This window comes from Anastrepha ludens, chromosome 3 (assembly GCF_028408465.1).
Source record: "Anastrepha ludens isolate Willacy chromosome 3, idAnaLude1.1, whole genome shotgun sequence".
Taxonomy (NCBI): Eukaryota; Metazoa; Arthropoda; class Insecta; order Diptera; family Tephritidae; genus Anastrepha; species Anastrepha ludens.
The window spans coordinates 98,708,027-98,733,138 of NC_071499.1; the positions used below are offsets into that span (position 1 = coordinate 98,708,027).

General features: G+C 38.2%; 2 protein-coding genes across 4 annotated transcripts in view; one reads left to right on the forward strand and one right to left on the reverse strand.

Annotated features, from left to right (window-relative positions):
- The window catches only part of LOC128858564 (cystathionine gamma-lyase), a 34,776-nt gene extending 26,470 nt beyond the window's left edge, over positions 1 to 8,306 (reverse strand). Inside the window, exons 1-2 of one of the 2 annotated variants that reach the window (XM_054094955.1) lie at positions 8,212 to 8,306; positions 7,916 to 8,067 (exon numbers count right to left, since the gene is read on the reverse strand). In XM_054094955.1, coding sequence (XP_053950930.1) covers positions 7,916 to 8,065 — 150 coding nt within the window. In that variant the 5' untranslated portion in view covers positions 8,066 to 8,067; positions 8,212 to 8,306. The other variant, XM_054094954.1, reaches the window with a different exon arrangement.
- Positions 8,307 to 20,856: 12,550 nt separating this feature from the next.
- The window catches only part of LOC128858565 (retinoblastoma family protein), an 80,981-nt gene continuing 76,725 nt past the window's right edge, over positions 20,857 to 25,112 (forward strand). For both annotated transcript variants that reach the window (XM_054094957.1, XM_054094958.1), the window contains exons 1-3: positions 20,857 to 21,205; positions 21,257 to 21,396; positions 21,451 to 21,639. In XM_054094957.1, coding sequence (XP_053950932.1) covers positions 21,068 to 21,205; positions 21,257 to 21,396; positions 21,451 to 21,639 — 467 coding nt within the window. In that variant the 5' untranslated portion in view covers positions 20,857 to 21,067. The remainder of the gene's footprint in view (positions 21,206 to 21,256; positions 21,397 to 21,450; positions 21,640 to 25,112) is intronic.

Consider the following 25,112-nt stretch of genomic DNA (forward strand, 5'->3'; position numbering starts at 1 on the left):
AAGATTAGTGTGCACAAAGGATTTTTCTTTTGTGTGCCAAGTAGTATCAACTGAGCAAATATTTCTCATGACTTCTCGAAGATGTGTTACCACTTCCGTTTCGCTGGTCGGTCGGCTGCCTTGTATAAAGAACTCCGATGGTAAACGTAAGGTTGTTCCAAAAACTAATTCAGCCGGGGATGCGCCAATGTCAATCTTGAATGAACACCGAAGTCCTCATAAAATAAGTGGAAAAAAACTTGTGCATCGTTCGACGTTATGACATAAGATTGCCGATTTTAGAGTCCGATGCCATCGCTCGACCATGACGTTGGTTTGCAAATGATAAGCAGTTGTGCGTAGATGCTTTATGCCAAGTCATTGTAAAAGATGTTGTAATAAGGAACTTTCGAACTGACGCCCAAGATCTGAAGTTATGTCAATTGGAATGCCAAAGCGCGCTATCCAGCTCTCTATCAAGGCTTTTGCTATAATCGGGGCCGTGCTGTCCGGTATTGCTATCGCGTCTGACCATCGAGTGAAGCGATCAATTACGGTGAGGCAGTAGCGTTTACCGTCCGATAACGGAAACGGTCCTACGATGTCTATATGTAAATGTGAAAAACGTAGGCTCGGGCATTCACGACGTTTGAACGGTGACACGCAATGTCGCCCAATTTTGTTACGTTGGCACGGGATACAGTGCTTTGCAAACTGGCGACTATCCCGTTGTATACTAGGCCAAACGTTCGGTCATCAACTTTGACGTAGTTCGCATGCCTGGATGCGAAATGTTGTGTGTTGCTCGCAGTACTGCCTGTCTAAACTGTTTTGTTACAAAAGGTCGTATGCGGCCAGTTGAGCTGTCACAATAAACTCTCTTCGAGCCTAAAGGTAGAACCATAGCATGTAAGTTTAAGTAAATGATTTACGTTACCATTTAAATAGGATTAGAGTTCGTCATCGTTGACTTGGTGATCGGCTAGGTCATCGTGGTTAATCGGCCCCGCTGTTATGGACTCTATGCGAGATAGGAGGTCTGCCGTAATGTTTTGTTAACCAGGAACATGCCGAATGTCCGTTGTAATTTGAGCGATAAGGTCTAATTGACGAGCTTGACGATCGGAGGCTCTTTCGAGGCGCTGCCGAAAAGCATAAATTAGTGGCTTATGGTCGGTGTAAACGTAACAATCTCGTCCTTCTAGCATAAAACGAAAGTGGAGTATTGCACGGAGCATCACAGTAAGATCTCTATCGTAAGTGCTGTATCGTTGTTCAACGTGACAATCTCGTCCTTTTAGCATAAAACAAAACTGGCGTATTGTACTTAACATCGCAGTAAGTTTTCTATCGTAAGTGCTGTATCGTTGTTCAGCCCTTGAAAATGATCATTGGAAGAAACCTAATGGTTGAAGCGTGTTGTTGACAACCTGGTGTAGAACAGCGCTACTGGCATTGTCCGAAGTATCAACCCATAAAGAAAGTATCGCGTTAGGCATCGGATGAGCAAGTAAGGTGCACTTTGCGAGGCTTTCCTTACATGCTTCGAAATGGCGAATGCTTTCATCAGACCAAGCTAGCGTATGTTCCCAGGGGCCATCTTTAACAACGGCGCTTGATGAAGCAGCGGTTCTGACAGTCTGTAAAAGTTAACCATAGCGAGAAAACGTTTCAGGTCTTTAGCTAATGTAGGCAGCTTAATTTTTGTAATTGCCTCCACACGGCTTGGGATCGGTGTTATACCATCTCTTTTGTTAAGATGACCAAGAAATTCAAATTCTGTTACGCCAAGAACTGACTTTGCGCCGTTTATGGTAAGTGCTCACACAAGCGTTGAAAAACCAAATGCAGATATTTACGAAGATCCTCTTGAGAACATGAAGCTACGCAGATGTCATCCAAATAGATGAAAATGTTATCAATACCATGCAAAACCTCGTTTAAAACTCTTTGAAACGTTTGCTCAGCGTTACGCAATCCAAATGTCATGTGTGTAAATTCGTATAAGCCGAATGGTGTTCTAATGGCAGTCTTACAAACGTATTCTGTGTGAATGCGGAACTGGTGGAGGGCTCTCAGCAAATCGATTTTCGAAAATATTATTTTACCAGCAAGTATGTGTGTATAGTCGTGCAGAAAGGGTACCTGTCGGGTACTGTAATTGAATTTAAGGCGCGATAGTCGCCACATGGCCTGCAGGACCCGTCAGTCTTGCGGACCATGTGCAGTGGGCTTGTCCAATTATTGGGCTTACCAATTACATATTCCCAGTTTCATCAAAAGCTTAAATTCAGCCCGCGCGGCGGCCAGTTTTTCTGGAGAAAGACGTCTCGGTCGGGAAAAAACTGGTTGACCCGTAGCGATGATGCGGTGGGCGACTGTAGACTTTGCAATGGCTTCTACAGGCGGCGGTCGAGTGATATCGGAAAACTCTTTAAGTAAGTTTGAAAAATTTAAGCTTGCATTAACTGTTGACACACTTGTCGAGTTGATTTGAGTTGAGCAACTGAACATAGCGTTTTGTAAGCAGTTTTTCGGTCTAGCAAACATCGTCCATTAAGATCAGGTAGCAGGTCGTAGTAAGATAAAAAGTCGGCACCGATAATCGCTTGAGTTACGTCAGAAATCACAAAACTCCACACAAATTCCCTTCGCAGGTTTAGGTTAAGGTTTAGGATTATTTCACCAAAAATTCCAATTGGTGTACCGTTCGCGGCAAGCAGTTTCATATCCGATGGTGTTGCTGTAACCAATTTCAAACTTTTTGGTATAGTATTTGTATTTATTTTTGTGGACGTATCAAATATACGTAGACGAAAGTTCGAGGGCGTTTCAGACCGTTTGCAAATATCTGAAAAGTCAATGGCGGAGCAACCCTACTGTGGAACGTTTGGTGGAATTTTCTAGGATACCAACACATGTCATCAGAACCGTTGTCTGACTTTCGATGGCGTGCTGGTGTTTAGAACGCGAACGGTAATGGGTTTGGCCGTTATCTAACGCTTTATCGAGGCACTGTGTAAGTGTAGCTATTTCGGTCCTGAGATCTGAATCTGAGTTGTTTTGTATGCCACACGCTTCGTTAACCCTTTCGGTACGGAAAGCCGCTAACGGAAATACAAATTATTTTATATGTTGCAATGGGTGAAATAAAAGTCTTTTGTCCCATCAAAATTGTAGGTATCTTCAAACATTGCCGGGACATATAAGTCCCGTTCGGACCGAAAGGGTTAACCCGTCCTTCTCGTAGTTTTCTCTCGAATTGACTCAACAATGGAGTCGGTAATCTTTAATTTTTCGGATATCGGTACATTGGTTGCTATAATTGCTGCTTGCGAATATGCAGGCAAGCGGTTAACCCACAAATCGTGCAGAATAATCTCACTCAAAGCGGAGCCGGCTGCACGCTTCATCTCATTGAAAAGGTCGCTGGGACGGCGATTGCCTAATGGCATTTCGCGAAGTGGGGTGTAGGGCAGATCGCCTCCGCGTGGTGCACCCTGGGTAGCGCGAAATGACCTGCGGCCTCAACGGCCTTCCTGAACGATGACGACTCCCCCCCTTTCGGATTTGGACTTATTTCTCCTTCAACAATTTTTAGACTTTTTTGACCCCTGTGTTGGTAGTCGCGGCATTCTGCCACCTGAGTATGCTGAGGTGAAACTCAGCAGAAATGGCTGGTGGGCTAATGACGTGACTGCCCCCGTCCCGCTAAAGCCTTGGCAGGCCTCGGAGTACGTTTCAACCCCGTAGCTATTGGGTTGGCGGTGTAGGTGCGGTTGAGACGACTCCCGTTTTTATGTCCGGTCTGGCTCTGAACGCATGCCCCATAAGGACATGCGTCAACCCTCGCATGGCCTCCCTGCTACGGCACAGACAACCATGGGACCCTTTAAGGACGACTACACACTACGGGTTTGGATAGCGGCTTCGAGTGGGGACCCACTCAATACAATAATGAACTTCAACAAAACAACAAACAAAAACAACAAACAACAACACAACCAACAAACAATAAACCTTAACAAAGCCTCAGAAGGTGGCGGGAACTCGGAACCGAGTTCCAAAACCACCTCCCTCAAGACAGGAGGAGCGAAATCGTCTGCTCGAAAATTTTTGCCCCCGGGGGCAGTCTCTAGTGGGGGGAACGCGTCGGAATCGATGCTTAAGATAGGACACCGAGGGAAAGTCGGAACCGACTTTCAGCATTAATCGGGGGGTAAAGGGTGGGAATCCACCTTTGATAGGTAGCGGAGTACAGACGGAACCGTCTGCAATTCCTAAAGTAGGGGCGACGGATGGGAAAGCCACCACCAGAAAGGTGCTCTCCCCTAGTTTTCCGGGGACTTCTGGAGTATCTCTCCGGGGACGCTCCACTAGGCCTAAACGGCAGCAAGGGCAGAGTAAACGGTCCTTCTCTGATCTTCGTATGGCTACCAAGATCCTGGAGCGCTACGGTGGGCAGAATGTCTCTCAGTTATCTGAGAAGCATTCCCAGACGCTCGAGTGGACCAGGAAGGTCATCAGGGGAGCAGAGGAGGGCAGTGGAAAGGGAGTGGAAGCGAATGCACCACAATCGGACTCGAGAATTAACAGGCAACGCTCCCAGGAAGAGGATATCCCGCAAGAAAAGAGACCTAGGATTGGGGGTAGCCCACCAAAATCATTTAGCGAAGTCGCTTAACAGGCGGGTTCGATCATTCTTGGAGTAATGGACAGCGGTAAGGAAGACGGCGCTATCTCTAGGGAGGAATGGATGAGGGTAGCGTCCGCCATCTCCGCAGTTTTTATGAGGGTAGTGAGGAAATGACGTCACAATGGAGGAGTTTTAAGTTTTTTTTTTTGTGAAAATTTCAGAAAATATTCTTTAAATATGTATCTATAAGACAGAAGAAAGTTTGAATGAAATAAATAATTTAACATAGAAAAAAAATATTGAAAAGAGGCGTGTTTTTTCCCGACGAAACCCATGTAACCCCTTAACAGTTAGCGATAGAAATCTGCCTAGAGCACTAACAAAAATGCAAGAAGATCTTGACTTCTTACACAATTGGTTGTGCGTAAATAAACTTAAACTAAATGTGACAAAAACAAAGTTTATGATTCTTTCTAGAGCAATAAGCGCGGGGACCACAACTTATAAATAAAAAAATGAGAGAATTGAAGAAGTAAAAGTAATTAAATATCTTGGAATTTATATAGATATGTTAAAATTTTAACAGCACGTTGAATATACAGTTAATGAAATTGCGAAAAAATAAAGCCTGTGAAAAGATCATGCAAGTACATAGGAAAAAGGTATAAAAGTTTGGTTTATAGATTAATAGTTGAGTCGCATTTTATATACTGTCCAACGGTTTTGTTTCATGACTAGCGACACACAAGTTGAGAAACTCCAAAAGAGAGCTGTGCGATTCATTTTGAGTAGGCGTTATGAAAGATCCATATAAAAAATGGCTGAGCGTGAAACAGCAAATATTTTATCACGCTATGAAGTTCGTTTTTTTTAATATAAAGCAGGCCAAGTTACCTTATTATCTGAGCGATAATCTTAGATACATAAACGCAACCCATTCATATTTACTCAGGGAAAGTAATAGTTTTAGACTACCACTGTTTAGAACAGAAGTTGATAAGAAAAATATATTATACAATATAAAGGATTAAAATGTTTTAACGAGCTACCAATTCAAATTAAAAATTCTGTTAACATGGGCACTTTCAAGAGACTGCTATTTAATCACTGTAAAACATTGCTGATTAGAAAGGAACTAGACCCTTCATTTCCAAGCAGCGAGAATATGCATTGCATTAACTATATTAAACTATAAATTACGCTGTAAAAACTTGATAACAGTAAACTATAATCTGTTTATGTGGGAATATTATTATTGTACTATTTAGCATATAAATGTATAAATTAGGTTTTAAGACCGTAGAAACTAAATAAATAGTATATAGTAATAAGTATTATCGATAATAATGCTCCATCAAATACAACTTGTAAAGAGTGGTTTCGACGCTTCAAAGCGGCAATGTTGATGTGAGTGATATAGTGGAAAGATCGCGAAGGGATACCGAAAAAATTCAAAGATATTCAACTACAACAATTATTGGATGAAGACGCATGTTAAAGACTAGGATGTTTACAGATCTTCTTCTTAATCGACGTATCCATGCTGGATGTTCGCGATTACATACAAACGTCATTCTGATCTTAGACGTACGGTTGTCAGGTCATATTATTAATGATGTCATTATATTTTTGTCTGTTTCTCGCTGCCGATTGTTTTGAGACCTGTCAACTCCTTGATGTTGTCTAGCCACGTCATTTTCTTCCTACCAATTCCTCTTTGTCCTTAAATGTTACCTTGCATCAACAGTTTTAAAATATCGTATTTGCCGCCTCTTGTTATATGTCCGAAATAAGCGAATTTTTTTCTTTTTATGTCCGATAGCATGTTCCTAGAGGTTTGCTTTCTATTTAGCACTACGTCATTTGATATTTCGTCATTTCAGCTTATTCTCAACAATTTACAGAGCAACCGTGGGTAAATGTTTGCACGAGGTGGGAATGGTATAAAAAGCAGGGAAGTGGGTGCCACATCAATTGAAAGAGAGGGATATCGAGAGACGTTTGGTGACGTGTGAGATGTTCTTTTTATCGACAGAAAATAAAAGTTTTCGGCATCTCATCGTCACTGTCGATGAAAAATGGATCTATTATGATAACCCTAAGCGCAGAAAGTGTTGGAGCCGTTGGAGTGTTGGTATAAAAAGCAGGGAAGTGGGTGCCACATCAATTGAAAGAGAGGGATATCGAGAGACGTTTGGTGACGTGTGAGATGTTCTTTTTATCGACAGAAAATAAAAGTTTTCGGCATCTCATCGTCACTGTCGATGAAAAATGGATCTATTATGATAACCCTAAGCGCAGAAAGTGTTGGAGCCTGCCAGGTGAATCAGGTCCATCGATTGCAAAAAAAAAAAATAATCATGCTTCAAAGATTGTGTTGTGCATCTGTTGGGATCAGAAAAGTGTCATCCTTTATGAACTCCTTAAACCATCTGAAACCATCACTGGCGATCCTTACCGACTGTAGCTAATGCGTTTAAATCGACCTCTCAAAGAAAAGCGGCCGAAATGGGATGGTAGACATGACAAACTGATTTTGCTGCATGACAACGCCAACCTACACGTTGCTAAATCGGTCCAGAGAAATTTAGAGGGACTAAATTGGGAAATGTTGCCCTACCCGCCGTATTCCAAATATATTACACCTTCGGATTACAATCTCTTGCGATCAATGCAGGAGAGCGGTTCACTTCTTACGAGAACACAACAAACTGGCTCAATGAAAGGATCAAGTGAAAAGAACTAAAAATTTTTGTCAGAGGAAACTGTATGCTGCCTGAAAGATGGAATAAAGATGTATCTTCCAATGCCACATACTTCACATATCATTTATTATTTAATTGTTTGAATAATTCGTAGCTTTGGCTCATGATTCATTGAATAATGGCTTTGGCTAAGAAAGGATGGAAACTTATTCCCATGCCCAATATACATAGTATATATCCATATATGAACATAGGTATATACATATACATATACATATGTATGTATATACACAGGCAAGTATAATATAGAAATAACCCACTAAATTTCGTATTTATATTCATTTCTTATCTTCTAAAGTGTTTTATATTGTTTATTTTATGTCTTGCAGCAACTCTGCTTGTTGAAATAATCAAAATCGAAGAATTCTTGCTCAATTTTACTAATATTGAAATCAAAGAGTTCAAAACTATAACCCACCTCTAACGGTCAGGTTTTCATTTAGAATGTAGGATACCCCCAAACATTCAAAACTTATATCAGGATACCAGCATGTGTATGTATATATAAAGATACATAAATCTCAATGATGCATACCTCGTGTTCTCCAGGACTACGTTGCTTAAATGTCGTACTTAAACTGATAGGAGTGACAATACATTTACTACTCCATTGCGAGGGGTCTTGACCTGCGTGAATAGCTTTGGTAGCGAAACCCTTGGGCTGTTCTCTGAAGTTCGGTTCCATTACTAGTTAAAATGATCCGATGTAATATGTTTCGTCCGAAAACAAAATTAAAAAGAAATTTAGTAATAGCGCAATAATGAACAAAGAAATTAGCACCGATACATCCGACTTTTTAAGTATTCTAACAATATTAACACGGTGCTTACACTAGTACGTTTTCGCTTAAAATATTTATTACTTTTATTTCTTTCACATCATTTCATTCACAATTGCTAACATCCTGTTGGGCATAGATAATAAGATGGGGAAACATAGATAATGATCTGAGCGCAACTACTACACACCGAATTACGTAAACACAGAGATAAGGTAAAAGTTCTTCGCAGTCGACTGTAGTCGACACTCGGGTGTGCGTGTTCATTTGGGGCCGTCGACTATAGCCGACACTCGTACCGAAGTGGTTAAAAATAAATTTAATAAACAAATAATGTTTGTAAATTGATCTGATGGACTGGACTAATGACGATATCTTTGAGGTGGCTTAACACGTTGAGTGCCACCATACAACAAAAAAAATGGGGTTCGTCCGGCCACGATTTTTTTTTTACATAATACAATAGAATATTGTTCAACAATTCTGAATATCCGATTTTTCTTAAAATATATGTAATATTCGATAAATAGCGGTACTTTTTGTTTATGGTGACACGTTGGTCTCACAGGGCCAGGAGATTGACCGTTAGAACTTCTGTGCCACATGAGACCAACAAGTTACCACACATTTTTCTTTGCACTTTAAACCGTTTTGATCATGTATTAGCTTGCAAGCTTTAGCGTTTATTTTGATTTCAAATTGTTTGACTGAATAATTATTTAGTGATTTTGTGTGCGACGCGTCGGTGAAAAAGTAAAAAAATGTCGTCTTATGAAAAAAAAACAAACGTTTGACGTAAACCCAACGTCAACTTCTGTCAAATTCTCTGAGAGCCGAATAACTGTTTCTTGTCTGGCAAACCTTGGCAAATCTATTATCCTTGGTCAACACACTTGCTGCTCTCACAAATGAGTGTATGTGTACTGAAGCATTTCTCTTCATAAAGAGCGTACAAACCTCTGTGTTTATGTTTACTCTCCGTCGAAAATTTTGCAACTTAGCAACTCGACACAAATCGTTTCACAATAACGAAAAATTCGTATATTTATTCCAAAAAAGTTGTACCCATAAAATGAATGTTGATTCGAAACTTAATCTAAGAAGTTCTGCGGCAATTTTCACTAAAAACACAATTTGTACAATATTTTGATTTTTTCTTTTTTTTATATGAAGAAAATATTAAAAAAAAAAGAGGTTGTCTGTAAAGTCGGTTTACTGACGATAGTTTAACGTGACAACGTCATAAGAAAATATTGATGTAAGGGTTGCAATTTTCAAAACAAAATTTTAATTTGATTTGTTTGATAGATATTTTGTATGGATATAGAGGAGGAGGTAAATGGAATTGCAATGGAATAGGTCAAGTTACATTTACACAAACGTGAAAAATGACGAAACATTTATCAAATTCATGAAAGATATCTTCAATTGTGATTGTGCACTAGACGTTAATAAGTCAACAACACTAAGAGGCACTATCATCGATTTGCCTTTTTCAAGACACTTTACACTCGAAACACTCCCTTTCATTTCCTACTTTTTCTATCATCGTCCTATTCTGAACAGAGAAATGGTTCATTACCATTCACACAGCAAGAAGGCATATGCAAATACAAGTATGTGAATTTATATACAAATGCGCATATACATACATATATATGCTCACTCAAGTAGGACAGAGCCAGATGTCGAACGTTGCCGAACGCGGGGGCCGATTGTGCTCTTTGTCGTTCGTTAGGCGCTCTCGCTTGCAGTTCAAGCACATTAGCTTACATTTGCTCGCGTACGGAATAGATTCGTATATTTGATATGTCCATATGACTTGTATGCATCTTTACATATAGATTTGTTCTTTTTGAAAATTGCGCGAAATTGTAGATGTATATGCATTTTTATATACATATATTAGTATACAACAGATCTTATATGGTAAATATTACCATACATTTTTTCCTTCATATACAATATAATAAAAAATTAATAATAATAACATTAAAATAACAGGTATTATTAACAAACTTGGTTTTATTTTAAATTCTTCAAGTAAATCAACTTAATAATAATCAATAAGAAGGCATATGCAAATACATACGTGAATTTATATATGTACATATGCGCATATACATACATATATACGCTCACTTAAGTAGGAGAGAGCAAGATGTCGAACGTTGCCGTTCGTTTACTTTGTTTGCTTTGTCGTTCGTTCCGCGCTTTCGCTTGCAGTTCATTCAAGGTAACGACAAATGAGCAAGGTAACGGCAATGAGCAAGGTAACGACAAATGAGCAAGGTAACACTAATGAGCAAGGTAACGACACATTTTTTCGTGCGTGCAGCCTGTTAAATCGAATTATAACGTCAAAAATTTTTTTTGGTAAAAACCTTCCCCTAGTGGATCCCTATAATATGAAAAAAGAACGAATAAAATTGGCCTCGTATCGGCCCATAAAAATGCGTACAAACGAACATCATTTCATATTTATATATATAGATATAGAAACAAATACTCTAACATTCAGCTCATGGAAGCCGGTGTATCTCAGGGCAGTGTACCAGGGCCTGTACTATATGTGCTGTATACAGCTGATATTCCCTTGCCTGCAAGTATCGACATGATAGCAACTTTTGCAGATGACACCGTCCTATTGCCAACTCATAAAACCTCAGAAGCAGCAACAAACAAGTTACAACAGATTTTAAACAAAACACTAACAGGGTTTAATGCTTGGGGTATACAAATCAATAGTGGCAAAACAATTAACTTTTCCTGCAGCGCAACACATGCCTGGTGTTTCAGTTTTGAATTTCAATGCTTGACAAAATCCGCAAATTTTATCCATACTTCCAATGACAACGAATTTGTGAGATGAATAATCAAGTTGTGGATTATATTGAAATGCTGCACCATTCAAATTTACAGAATTGATATTTATTGGCCGATTTTGAGAACGTGACCTAGTACGATCTCTTTGTTGACTTAATCTATCAGCATGATTTTCCTCACTTTCATTTTGTCTGTGATTTTGCACATTTCTATTGTGACGTGTATTACGTCCGATGTTAGCATGTCTTCTACCTCTTGGCATTTCTTTTACCGAATCAAAGTGGTCTTCTTTATGTCACTCTGAGCTCTTGATTGCTACTTTTCTTGTTTTTAAACTGGAATTCAAATTAACATACTGTTAGCGCCATCTTTTAAAAATATAATTGAACTGTGAGCACGCGTTGAAATGAAAATTACACAGAACAGAAATGGGAATTGATCAGCAAAAATAATATATATTTTTGAAATTTTTCTTGAAAATATCTACGGAAAGTGTGAAAACAATCTCTTTTCTTAAATATTAATTATTTTTGCCGATTTCTGTTGTGCGTATTTTTCATGCCATTTATTCACTGTTTCACTTGTTATCAATCATTTGCAAAATTAATATATATTTTGTAAATTTTTCGTGAGAATATCGTTGGAAAATGTGAAAACAATCTCTTCTCTTAAATATTTCTGACGCACTTTTTTTATCTCTTTGGCTGGTGCCTGGAAACTGCTTCACTTGAACACTTTACCAAATAAAACACTTTCTTGTTAGTTTTAACACTTACTTTCACTATGCACTATTACTGATAACCTTTGGTAATCTTCTAAGAAAACGGCCTTGCTTAAGTACTTTTTTAGCGACGACCTGTTCAGGTTCGTTGAGCTAATGGTTTTGCTTCGGTTATCCCGAAGTGTGGGTGTAAAGAAGAAGTATTTAAGCAAAGTGTTAAGTTAGTCACAGCAGCATTGTGTTACGATTAATTATTGCAGGCGGTCAGCTACAGCTGTTTACAATAACAACCACACGCGTAAAAAGAACGCTGCCTCATGTATACTGTGTGTTGACGAAAAAGTAAAGGAGATTTTAACCAAACATAGTTACAAACCTTCTCCACATGTGTATCTTCAATGTGGCAAAGTTTGATTAAAATCGGTTGAGCCATTCTCCGTAAAGTTCATCACAACGCGAAAAACGACTGAATTTTTATATATATAGAAGTTAACTCGCTGCGGCACCCAACATATTGCATTCCCACACCCTACCGATACACGTGCCGCTGCATCAGCATAATCGCTGTTATTCCATAGGACAACCCAGCACCCTAAGTCAAGGCCAATTGCATATCAAGTACCACGTACTAATGCTTACGCAATAAGAACAGAGACAGACAGTAGCGTCAGCAAATTATGTTTCACACGATTGTGAAATACTTGCACATGCCACCAGTGCATGCCAACCGTGGGAAGCTAGGGGTTAAGCCAGCGTACCAATACACGTCGCACCTGAAGACAGCAGAAGTATATTTGTATCAGTAACAAAATCTGTTTCAACTGTTCTTATACATATACGCATATGTGATGAGAATTGCCTTTGCATTTGTTAGAGAGGAATTCGGTCACAACAATATGCCAATACATGAAGTAGGGCATGGTTGCTTCAGTATATTGGACTTTTGCTTAATTGTTATTGTATTATTTTTAAATCATTTAAGGCATTGACATCGAACCCCGAAACAACATATTTAATGGGGCGTCAACGCGAAAGACATGACTTATGGGGCAAAGCACGCATAAACGTATTTGCTTTGGAGGACATATAAGTAATGTTTTGAGCCAATGCCTTTTCCTCTTCGCTTTAACAATTTTTTTGGCCACTGACGATCATTCTTGCGAAAGTTATAGCACTACTTGAAGTTTCTTCCCCAACTACTGCGCGACTACACAAATATTTATATTTTTGCTGCAGCTTCTCATTTTCTGATTCTAGTCCTTCAATTCTTTTCTTTAATTTAATTTCGTTGCTCCGATAAAAACGAAAAGCTTGAGCAAATCGTCCAAAATCCTCACCGATGTTTTTGTTTTTGGGAACTTGCCTTGTTTCCTCTAGCATGGAATATTTTTCGAACTCTTCTAATGTAAGATCGTCTCCTACACCTACTGTCCGATTTACATATACTTTGGTTACGGGCGGGCGAACCCAATCAGAGCCAGTACTAGGTGAGCGGCTTCTACTAACTGGCTATAATCTTAAAGATGGAACAGCCCCGTCTAAAACTTTAAATCGAGTTACTTGGACTGGGCTAAAGTGGCGCTTAGAAACATATAGCCTATCAGTATCTGCTGGTTGCGCGTTGCAAGTCAGGGCCCAACTATTGCGAGACTCTCCGCCTCGAGGAAAGTCGTACAACGTATGACCCTTTTCCACAAAGCATCCTACCACGCAACAGCTTCGTTGCTTCTTTGGCATTGCACAGCTATATGTAGGGTCATCGTCATGCCCTATTAAAAAAAATTATTTTATAACATAATAATTTATAAACATATAATTATTCATAAATATATAATTCCCAATTCAAAAATTATGTTCAAATGAATCTTTATACTCCACTTATGCAAATTGAAAAAAAACAATCGCGATATATTTTCTGAATTATGTTTTATACTCAGAGAAGTACACAATTTTTTATATGGCTTACTTTCATATATCGTCAAAGCACAAGTATCGATCGTACGATATACGTAAAAAAAAAAAAATGGAAGTGGAAGTGGGAATATTATTAAATACATGAAGTTTCAAAAAGCCATAATATGTATTATCACAAAATATCAAATGAAGTTTAGAGGGAAAATCTTTCGAACAATTGATACCACCAGTAATTTTGACTGGTCGGTAATTTTATCATACTTGGTAATTCCCAATTATATTTCTTTATACATATACATATTTATATATGCACATACATATATCAAATAAATTTACAGAATATATGCACATACATATGTATATGTAATATCATTTACATTCAAAAATTAATTTAAATTTATGAACTTGCTCCACTTTCCTCCCTCAAAACTCTAATGTTACAAGTTTAGCAAGTCTCACCCTCAATCAAACCTATCCTCCCTAATATTGTATCAAATGTATGCAATTCATATGTAGGTATGTGTGCTTGATATTCTTGTAGGTTCGCTTTAGCGAAATATGAAAACACACATACCTACTTATTATTGCGCAAAAACGAAGCGTGGGGACGGCACCCTTTTTAAAACATTTTCCCGCCATAACATATGGCTCAAAATGCTTTACGCACACATATGATTTGTGAGTTGGAAGATGCACCGCCGTCGGGATTTTCAAATTGTCCCTCCACTTTGCAACTTCAACGGGATCCTTCGGGAACGAAAATAGTAGATTTTCTCCTTGTGAGCAACCGCGTACGCGACACAACCTATCGTTGCTCATTTTTCTTCACAAAATTTTGATTTTTTGAAGTGAAAACTTCTTTAGAATCGTTGGGAGTGATTTGAGAAAAAGTTAAACGAAAAAAGCGACACTCTTGGCTACGAATATTACATACATATACACGTAGCGACGAACTAAATAACTTTTAGGCCAGCGCCTACAGCATGGTGCGATAGCCGAGCGGCTAGCAATGTGAGCTTCCGATCCAAAATCCTTGGTTCGAACCACAAGAAAAAAATTTTTTTATACAGTTATTTTATTTTATTTTACGATATGTTTATGAGGAGCTTTTTTCATGGCAGAAATACACTCGGTGTTTTGCCATTGCCTGCTGAGGGGTGAGCGCTATTAGAAAAATAGTTTTCCTTAATTTTGGTGTTTTCACCGAGATTCGAACTGACGTTCTCTCTGTGAATTCTGAATAGTAGTCACGCCCCAACCCATTCGGCTACGGCGTTTGTTTAATTTTACTGATGCAAAAATGAGGAAAAATATATGAATAAAGTTTGCTTACTGTTTACACATTTTCCAAAGGTGACGGAGAACCAAAAAAAAAAGTCGATTTTCAAACAAATACGAGTGCATATGTGTAATTGTGTTAGAGTTTCGGTCACGCCCCAGCAAAACCTGCGTGCATATGTGTTTGTAACATTCAAAAAAATGTAATTGTGTTAGAGTTTCGGTCACGCAGGTTTTGCTGGGGACGCTCATAATAGCAACCGCGTGTGTATTTTTATATTCGTAAATATTTTAATTTTTAAATATTTACCGCAATTATGCCGAAAAATAATGCAGAAAAGTGTCGTGAATATCGACAGAAAAAAAAATCAATAAATAGCATCATGGAATTCATTCACGAAAATTTAATAAAGTATACACCAGAAGTATCGCGGATACTTAGAAAATATTACAATAAAGTTCCAATGATTTTAAGTGGCGATTTTAACGTAAATTTTGCATTGGACACAGAGGTTCCTTTAATTGACGTTCTCAATACAACATTCAATTTAAAAATGTGTAACAATCGCACTGAATCGACAACACGATCAAAAACAACCATTGACGCGGTATTTCAAAGACATGTTGACAACATCGAAACCAAAGCATTTGTATCATATTTTAGCTATCATAAGAGACTCGTATCATTTGTTGAAATTGAAAACATTGAGGATGAATAATAATAAAATGAAGAAAATAAAATATGAACTTTATAGCAATATTATAATGAACCTATAATTATCTTGCTCCTAATGCTGCTTTCGTCTTATTCTCTCTCAGTTTGTTTTACGGCAGGTTTCACTTCTATCGCGTCTAACCGTTAGACTGGTGTTTTTTATTTTCAAAACACAAGCGCTTTTAAAAAAACGCTAAATCACTCACAGCACTTTCAAAACTCGAAATTCGAAATTTCCGTTTTTTGTTAAACTACGCAAACGCTTTTAAACCCGAATATACTTTGAAATTTGGAAATTTGCGCAATATAAACGTAAAAAGCCGCGAGCCGCTTTAGAAATTTCACAAAACTGAGATCCCGTTAACCTCTTGCGATTGACATTTATTATTCTGGCGCAATTTCCCAAATACATTACTCCCCTCACGCAAACTTTTGCAATAATATCTTACATTGCTAATTGCTGTTAATAATACTCACTTGCTGTTAAATTTTACGAATTACCTTTACCGCTGTTAACTTTTGGTGAAAAGTGTGTCTGTCGTGATTAGTCTTCATGGGACGATTACCCCTCAAAATTCCATCCGTTCCTGTCATTGGGACTTCTCTATACATTTACCAGAGAACGTAAATTCATAGAGAAGGCGCAGTCCCGGCCGGTCTTCATTTTGGGCTCTAACAAAACACGGGTAAGAAATTCAACTGAGAAATTACTTCACCACAAGTTAACAGTGGGTAATTAATTAATATGGCTGCCGGAGAGAAATGAGAGGTAGAAAGTGATACGCTAATGAGAAAAAATGTAGCTTACATTTGCTTGCGTACAGAATAGATTTGTTCATTTGCTATGTCCATATAATTTGTATGCATGCTTACATATTAGATTTGTTCTTTTGGGGTTTTTATTGACAATTGCGCGAAATTGTATGCATGCATGTTTATATACATGTATTAGCATACGACATACATATGTATAATAGGTATATGGTAAATATTACCATAAATTTTTTCGTTCATATATAATTATAAATCTATACATAGAAAAGAAAGTCATGTTAGTTACACTATTTATAACTCGAGAACGGCTGAACCGATTTGGCTGAAAATTGGTGGAGAGGTAGCTTAGAACCAGGAGACGGGCATAGGATACTTTTTATCCCATTCGAACGCGTTTCCGTATAAAATGTGGTATAACAAAAACGCATCTGATATGGAATAACAAAACGCAAATGAGAGCTAAACGTAATTTTGTCTATGGTTAAGTAGAAACTTTGATAATATAAATTTTGTCAGAAATATATAATCACAGTAATTTGTATTTTCTTTGAATCCTCATTATCAATGCCGCGACCAAGACGATCGAATCTTTCCCGGCAAGGCCGTAATGCAAGAAGGATATGAAACATTGCGAATGAAACGACTGAAGAAGCACAAGGAATTGCCCGTGAAGAGCGCCGCGTTAGTATGGGTCGACTTCGTGCTTCTCAATCACAAGAGCAAAGCGAGGCAGCCCGTGAAACGGTTCGGTTGGCAATGAATCGAGCAGCGTTTCGATATGATTGCAACACTGATTACTGCTTGCATCCTAGCGTTTGCATTGCAGAAATCACTTGAAGCACCTCACTTTATACTGAAGGATCTTCGGCGAAATAGCAGAGACCTTTGGCGTCTTGATCATATTTTTGGCAGACGATTTCAGGCAGACGTTGCCAGTAATTCCCCGTGGAACGCCTGCAGATTAATTGAATGCTTGCCTGAAGGCATCAACTTTGTGGAATAACGTAAAAACATTATCGCTAACCACTAATATGAGAGTTCAACTTCAAAATGATCAAAGTGCTCCACAATTTTCCGAACAATTGTTAGCTGTTGGAAATAGAAAAGTCCCAGATGATGCGTCAGTTGGATTAATTACTCTTACCAAAGACTTTTGCCGATTTGTAGACTCTCAATTAACTCTTATTGAAAATGTTTTCCCAAACATTAGGGAAAATTATCAGAATTATGCTTGGTTAAGTCAACGAGCAATTCTCGCCGCATAGAATAATGATGTATAGGAATTGAATTTCACCATTTACCATTCGATGGCGATTTGGTGGCATACAAATTCGTTGATTCCACATCCCCATGATGTAGTAAATTATCCAACGGAGTTTTTGATCTCTCTGGAATTACTAGGATTTCCACCATATAACTTGCAACTCAAAGTTGGTTCAGTTATTATGATATTGCGTTATTTAAATCCACCGCGACTTTGCAACGGTACTCGACTTGCGGTGAAAAGACTTATGCCGAATTTGATTGAGGCAACCATTATTAACGCAATTACGCAGGTGAAAATGTATGTATTTCTCGAATACCAATGATTCCGACTGATCTGCCGTTTGGATTTAAACGATTGCAATTTCCGGTTCGCCTTGCGTTCGCAATGACAATTAACAAGTCGCAAAGCCAATCGCTTAGTGTTTGCGGGATAAATTTAGAAAATCATTGTTTTTCACATATGCAGCTATACGTTGCGTGTTCACGAGTTGGGAAACCATCCGCTTTGTTTGTGTTAAGGTCATACCAAAGAACAAAAAATGTGGTTTACCAAAAGCACTTCAATGAAACGGATAAATGAAATACAAGTTTTCCTTTTCAAATATAAAACAAAAAATATAATTTTTTTTCATCTTTTAATCCCTGAACGAAATGTTACAAAAAACAAAGCTATCTGGTGGCGAAACGGAGTTCGTGGGTTTGCTAGTTAATAATAAAAATCTTTAAATAACTGGTATTATTAACAACTTGTCGTCAGTAATTATAAATTCGGTAAGGATGATGATGATACATTGGTGTTATTTTAAATTCTTCAAGTATATCAAATTATTAATCCTCATAGAGAAATGATTCAGGCACACGGGAAGATGGCAAATGCAAATACCAATATGTGAATTTATATGTGTTCATATGCGCATATAAATAGATATAATGTGTGTATGTATGTGCACTTACCACAAGAAATCAAGCGCACATTCATAGACACAGCATTGCTCATGCGCGCACTTGACGCACAGCAGCTGCGGTTGTCGAGCATTTAGAAAACTTATTTACATTTCATTACGACATGACAAAAATTCGAAATTTACTAAATATTGGCAAATAATTCAACACGAAATATTCCAATATTGACTATTTTCGAATGGTCGAGAAAATTGGCATATGGGCGGCTCGTTTTATGAATGAAAGTTCTTTGCTCGTAGAAATATGAGCTCGATCTTATCAATGAATTTGGTTTTGTTGTGCTTTTTAATATTTGAAACTGTTCAGTAAATAACCATGGCCGCTACAGCTGCGTCTATGAACGCATTTTGTTCTTGTAGTCGCTAGGCTTAGAATTTTGGTTTTGGAAATATATGCATGTAGAGGCATAAAGTGAGTGTGTGCGGTTATATGTACATACATATGTGTATACGAATATGTATTGTTTCGCTTGGAATAGAAACATCTATGTACATACATTGTCCCAACATATGTATTCATATATGCAAGTTAACGCTACACGCGTCCCAGTAAACTAGCCCTGCCTAGTGTACCGTACCCCACCCCCAATGTATCGTCACAAGAGCAATCCTGCGCAGCATATTTCCTCCAAATACTTCTCTTCAGGGCTGGTATTGAATCCAACCCTGGACCAGAAGTATTTATTCTATTGCTGCATATGCCACAAACGGCTCCACCCGAACTCCACCTCGGTTAGGTACAATAAGTGCAATGGTGGTGCTATTTTAAGTCCTGTTCAGGCGTGTTGCTCCCGCCACTAGGCAGCCCCTAACTCAACGGCTTCATCGTCGAATATGTCTGCACGTCAAACTGCCGCCACTAATCAAGCCTCAACGGTTAGGAAGCCACAAGTGCAACACAACTCTCTCGCTGACCCACAAGCCTCCTACTCTAATCCCGGTGCGGGGACAAATCAGAAGCTCTTGGTTCCCACAAAGTCTGTTCCGCGTGTCAGATCAGAGCTCCTGGGAACCTGACAAGAGTCAAATGCCATTCTTGCAATGGCTGGGGCCACTTTCCGATGTGCTTTGGCCTACGCATCACCCTTGAGCGGACACGCGACTTCGTTGCCCCCTGCTGCACAGGGGCGCGACCGCCTGTCAATATCAGGGCGCTACAACTATTGCGGAACCTCCCGGGGTGTTTCAAGCTCTTCCAACTGAACTGGAACGGACTCATGAGCAAGATAGACGAGATAGTGGACTCCATGAGCCGTCATGGAATTGAGGTAGCTGCGGTCTAGAAGACAAAACTGCACTCTAGCTCCTCTATGACAAGATCGCGAGCGAGACATCGTGAAGTCTTTGCAACCACAGTCAAAAGCCGTAATTAAAAAGAGCGATTTCCTATACAAAATTTCTCTCCCAAAATCTGAGATTATGAAATAATCCTAGATAATAACCATACTTTTTGACATACAACCCTGTTTTTTGTGTTATCGATAATTACTATTACGAATTTAAGGAGAATCAAGGCGAATTTATTACAGGTGACAGCAAACACATATAAGTAAAACCCTACATGTATTTGTTGTTGCGTTTGGTGCAAGCATCATGTCAAAATCAGCAAGCAAATGTAAACATACGAATGTAAACATACCAATACATACAAACAAAGCATATCATTTTGACGTAAGCCATACCTACATCGAAAAATTCAGCTGGGTGAATGCTGTCACCTTATTAAATCCACCTTGAGGAGAATCATCAAAATAAAAACTAAATGAAATGGATGCCTGCAAAGAAGACAAGTTTGTAGACATAATTCTAATACAATGTTTGTTACGTGTTATTACCTATACATTCATCATAACAGAAAAAAGCGTGTGTCATAGAATGTCCCATGCGCATTGCTGCCATAATTTTTTGCAACGTCAATAAACATCGCATAGTGATTTCTTCCAACTGTTTATTATTAGCAGCCTGTTTTAATATATAATTAATTAATTATAACAAGCTGATTGCCAATTTTGCAGGTAATCTGCCACATGTGAACGGGTGGATTAATTTGGTGGATATTTAGGTGGTGAATGCATATGTGAAAGTATTATTAGGTACTGAATTCACCTTGCTCTGTAGCGCTAATGTTACGGCGAATTAGGAAGGCCCATTATTGTATGTTTATATTTTTGCATGAGGACCACAGGTAATGATATATAAAAGTTCGTAGTCGAGAAGAGATGGCAAGGAACTGCCATTCCCGCGTTTTTGTGACATTTCCAAAAACTAGAAAAGTTGTATCGTTCTTTCATGTTAAGGAAGGGCCCTAAAATATTTGTATAATGACAAAAATAATAATTTTGTAATGGTTTTACATCACACAATCTACAGTAACGTGTTGTAAGAGATTCTAGTTCGAGTTATTTAAGTTATTACTTCATTTGTAACAAAAAGTTGTGTGTGAATAGTTCAAATGACGGACACCAAGGAATTAGTTGCTTGTTTTCGCACTCAGTATGAAGACTTGTGTAGAGAGCTGAATATGGATCGTGAAACGGAAGAAATTTCGTGGAATATGTTCGAGGAAGTCTTAAAACGATCCACATTGGAGGTACTATATAAATTTTAAAATTGGCCTACTAGATAATTGTTTCATAAATAGGGGGATTCCTTACACTGGTTTTGTTGTGCACTGTATGCTGCATGTAGATTGTCTTACACACCGACGGTGGGCGAATGCAATACAATTGTAATTGGCAATTGCATTTCACTGAATAAAATGCTTCGCTGTTGTAATATAAGGTAATAATATATAATATTCAAGTAATTATTATAAACAATTATCTTGCTTATTAGTATATCGGAATTCATCTCAAAAATAAAGGTTTGGCATGAAATGGCAAACTTGCCATGCAGTTTCCTTCGTCAAATTGAAAGATTGGAACGAACGCCCGGCATAACTTTTCATCTTTACTGCCGGTACAATGATATTTTCGAAAAATTATTCGTCTCATCTCGACATGATAAGAAAAACACAAAATACAGGTAAGAAGTTGAAATTGGATTATGCATAATTTTTTAATTCATGTTGAAGTACTCAGAACCATATTTAGCCATAGCAGCTAGTTGAAAAGCTTTAACGTAAATATCCATGCAGGGCGTCTCGCACAACCTCTAAGTTGAAACCCTAACCTTAGAAACTTAAGTTATTTGATTTTAAAATTTACCAACATTTGGTGAGGAGTGAGTTTAAGAGGCACGTGAATAGGTTGTTAGTGTCATCCGGAGTGCCTTTACTTGCCGGACATATGTTGAGTATCGGTTGTGCACCCGGTTCTGGCCAGACCTCTATGTATTTACGTGCATTTGTATGGGAATATATGGCATGCGCCACATTACCTTTTTCATTGGATTTGGTATGCATTGACCTATCTACAGAATCAAAAATAAACGTTCAAAATATCTTGATTTGTGAAAAAAAGGATTTTTATTTTTGCTCTCTTAAGAAGTGCTGCATTGATCGGAACAGATGGTAATCCGAAGGTGCAATGACTGGGAAATACGGTGGCTGGGGCAAGATTTCCCAATTCAGTTCCTCTAAATATTTCTGGACCGATTTAGCAACGTGTGTCAGTTTGTCATGTCTACCGTCCCATTCCGGCCGCTATTCTTTGAGAGCTCGAATAGATAGAGGCTTAGGGTTACCACAATATATCAAGTTTTCATCGCCAGTGACGATGCGATGCAGACATTTTTTTCATTTCTGCCGTTCAAGAAGTATGTAGCACGTCACCAAACGTCTCTCGATATCTCTCTCCTTCAATTAATGTGGCTCCCGATTACCTCTTTCTGTACCATTCCCATCGCGTGCAAACTTTTACCGACGGTTGATATATCAATATCCAAATCTTTAGACTTATCATCAAGGGTTCGACATGCGTCTTCATCCAATAATTGTTGTAGTTGAGTATACCCGATTTTTTTCGGTGCCCTTCGCGATTTTTATCACTCACGTCGAAATTGCCTCTTTGGAAGCGTCGAAACCGCTCTTTACAAGTTGTATGTGATGCAGCGTGATTACTGTAAATATTGATCAATATTCGACACGTTTCAGCTGTACTTTTCTTTAAAAGGCTGATGCATGACTTCCCATAAATGCTGTGTTTTCGGAACGAACGTAGACATTTTTGACGTCAGATAAAAAAGGATTTTTACGAGTGTGTGCAAATTATGTTCCTACATATAAACCTCTTATTTCCGCCAAGAGTTAGATGAAGCGACTGGTACAAATGAACATATGATGATATCCCGATGAAATACAGTTGCTTGGTGACTGAACGTCAATACTTTGTGTTCTCTGTCCGTCTTTAAAATAACTTACCCCGAAAATTTAAATGTACAAAAGAGAGCTTGCGCTTCAAACATAAATGGCTTCGTTAACTTGTCGAACATTGCTGAATTCTCTCGAATGATTTATCATTATTTCAATCAATTCCAATTAATCCCGACTCCTACTACCACTATTTTTATCTTTCTTTCCTTTTTATAATACCTTCTCCAACTTCAACATCTTTACCACGAGCTATAATTATAATTTTGATTTTATTGTTAGTTCGTTTGTCTACGATTTAAAAATGTAAGCTCTTATTAAGGTCAATCATTGTTGTATGTTTGACTTTAATAAATAAAATAAATATTTTGCTTGGGAGTCACATGCCCACCAGATTCTTATGCCGTATTTCGCAAGTTTTGAAGGAATATGAGCTGTGCATTTTGTTCGACCTCGATATGGAAATAGTTATTCGTCAATAGAAATATTTTGATATGGATAATAATTATTCTTGAGGTTTTCATTCTAGAAATTCCATATATCACGACTGGGCGTACCTTGGCGAAGTGCACATGTTCGGCCGTTATTAAAACGTATATACATATATATACAGTAGAAGCCCGATAAGTGCAATACCGATAACTGCAATTGTACAATTCAATTTTTGACTGCGGAAAGTACAATTCGATTTTGAGTCCATAGAAAACTCGAAAAGAGCAATAAAAAATTGCAATTTTCGGGCGCAAAAGAATTCTTGTTCGAAGAAATTTTTTACTTAATACGGCGCGTTCATCACGCGCGAAGACACAGCTTTATAGCTATGCACAGTTATGGTTCTCGGAATTATTGCGACCAAAAACACTGTTCTCACGCTTTGTGATTTTTGATTTTTACAAATAACTGTAAAATTGTAGCGCTGATATCATAAAATATGGCATCGAATCGTTTGTGACATTCAACACGCGTTAGTTTCAAGCTGGTTCTTGAGAGTAAAACAATCGTTCGGAGTTTGAATCATTTTTTTTTTGCTTTCATCAAATAAAATCATGGGAAAAGTGAAAAAGAATCTACATCTTCTTACATTGAAAGAAAGAGATGAGATTCTCCAAAAAATTGAAAAAGGCGTTAAACAACGAGATCTTGCATTCGAATACAAAGTTGATTGCGCAACGATTTGCCGAATAAAAAAACAATCCCGTTCATTAAAAGAGAATGCATACAATTCATTTTCACTTGGAAATAAACGGACAACTTTGCGGTTTGACAATCATCCAGAGCTCGAGAAGCGTTTGTACCAGTTTTTCATGAATCAGCGGCGACGAAATGCTCCTGTTTCTAGCTTGATATTGGAAAGCAAAGCATTAAAAATATTTGATGAAATAAAAAAGGATGGAGAACAATTCAATGCAAGTGATGGATGGTTTTCGCGATTCAATAAACGCTCCGGACTTCGCTATTTGACTGTGACTGGTGAATCATTATCTTGTGATCCAGAAGCCATTGAGCCATTTAAGGAAAAATTGACGGCGAAAATCGCTGAAAAAGGATATGTAACATCACAAATATATAATGCTGATGAAACGGGGCTCTTTTGGAAACTTTTGCCAAATAAAACCTGGGTTTCGAAAGATGAAAAGAGTGCTCCAAGCAACAAAGTTTCAAACGATCGAATCAGTGTTCTTTTGTGTGCAAATGGTGATGGCAGCCACAAAATAAAACCATTAACGATCGGCAAATCTATGAATCCGCGTTGTTTTAAAAATTTTCGTCTACCGGTGAATTATGCTAGCAACAAGACTGCTTGGATGCCGCGGGGTATTTTCAAAAAGTGGTTCTTTGATAATTTTGTCGAAGAAGTGAAAAAATTCGCCAAAGAAAATGATGTTCCTCACAAAGCATTACTCTTGCTGGATCAAGCCCCATCTCATCCGCCCGAAGAATAATTAGTTTGTGGTGAGATCGAAGTGATATATTTTCCGGCGAATTGCACAGCGATTTTACAGCCAATGGATCAAGGTGTTATTAACTTGACAAAAATTCAATACAAAACATTGCTAATGGAAACCATAAGTAGTGAAAAAAACTCTTCATTACATGAACTATTTTAGAAAAAATTTATTTGAAAACCGCCGTGATCATGTTGAGCCAAGCATGGGCGAAATTGCTCCCTGAAACGATCGCTAAATGC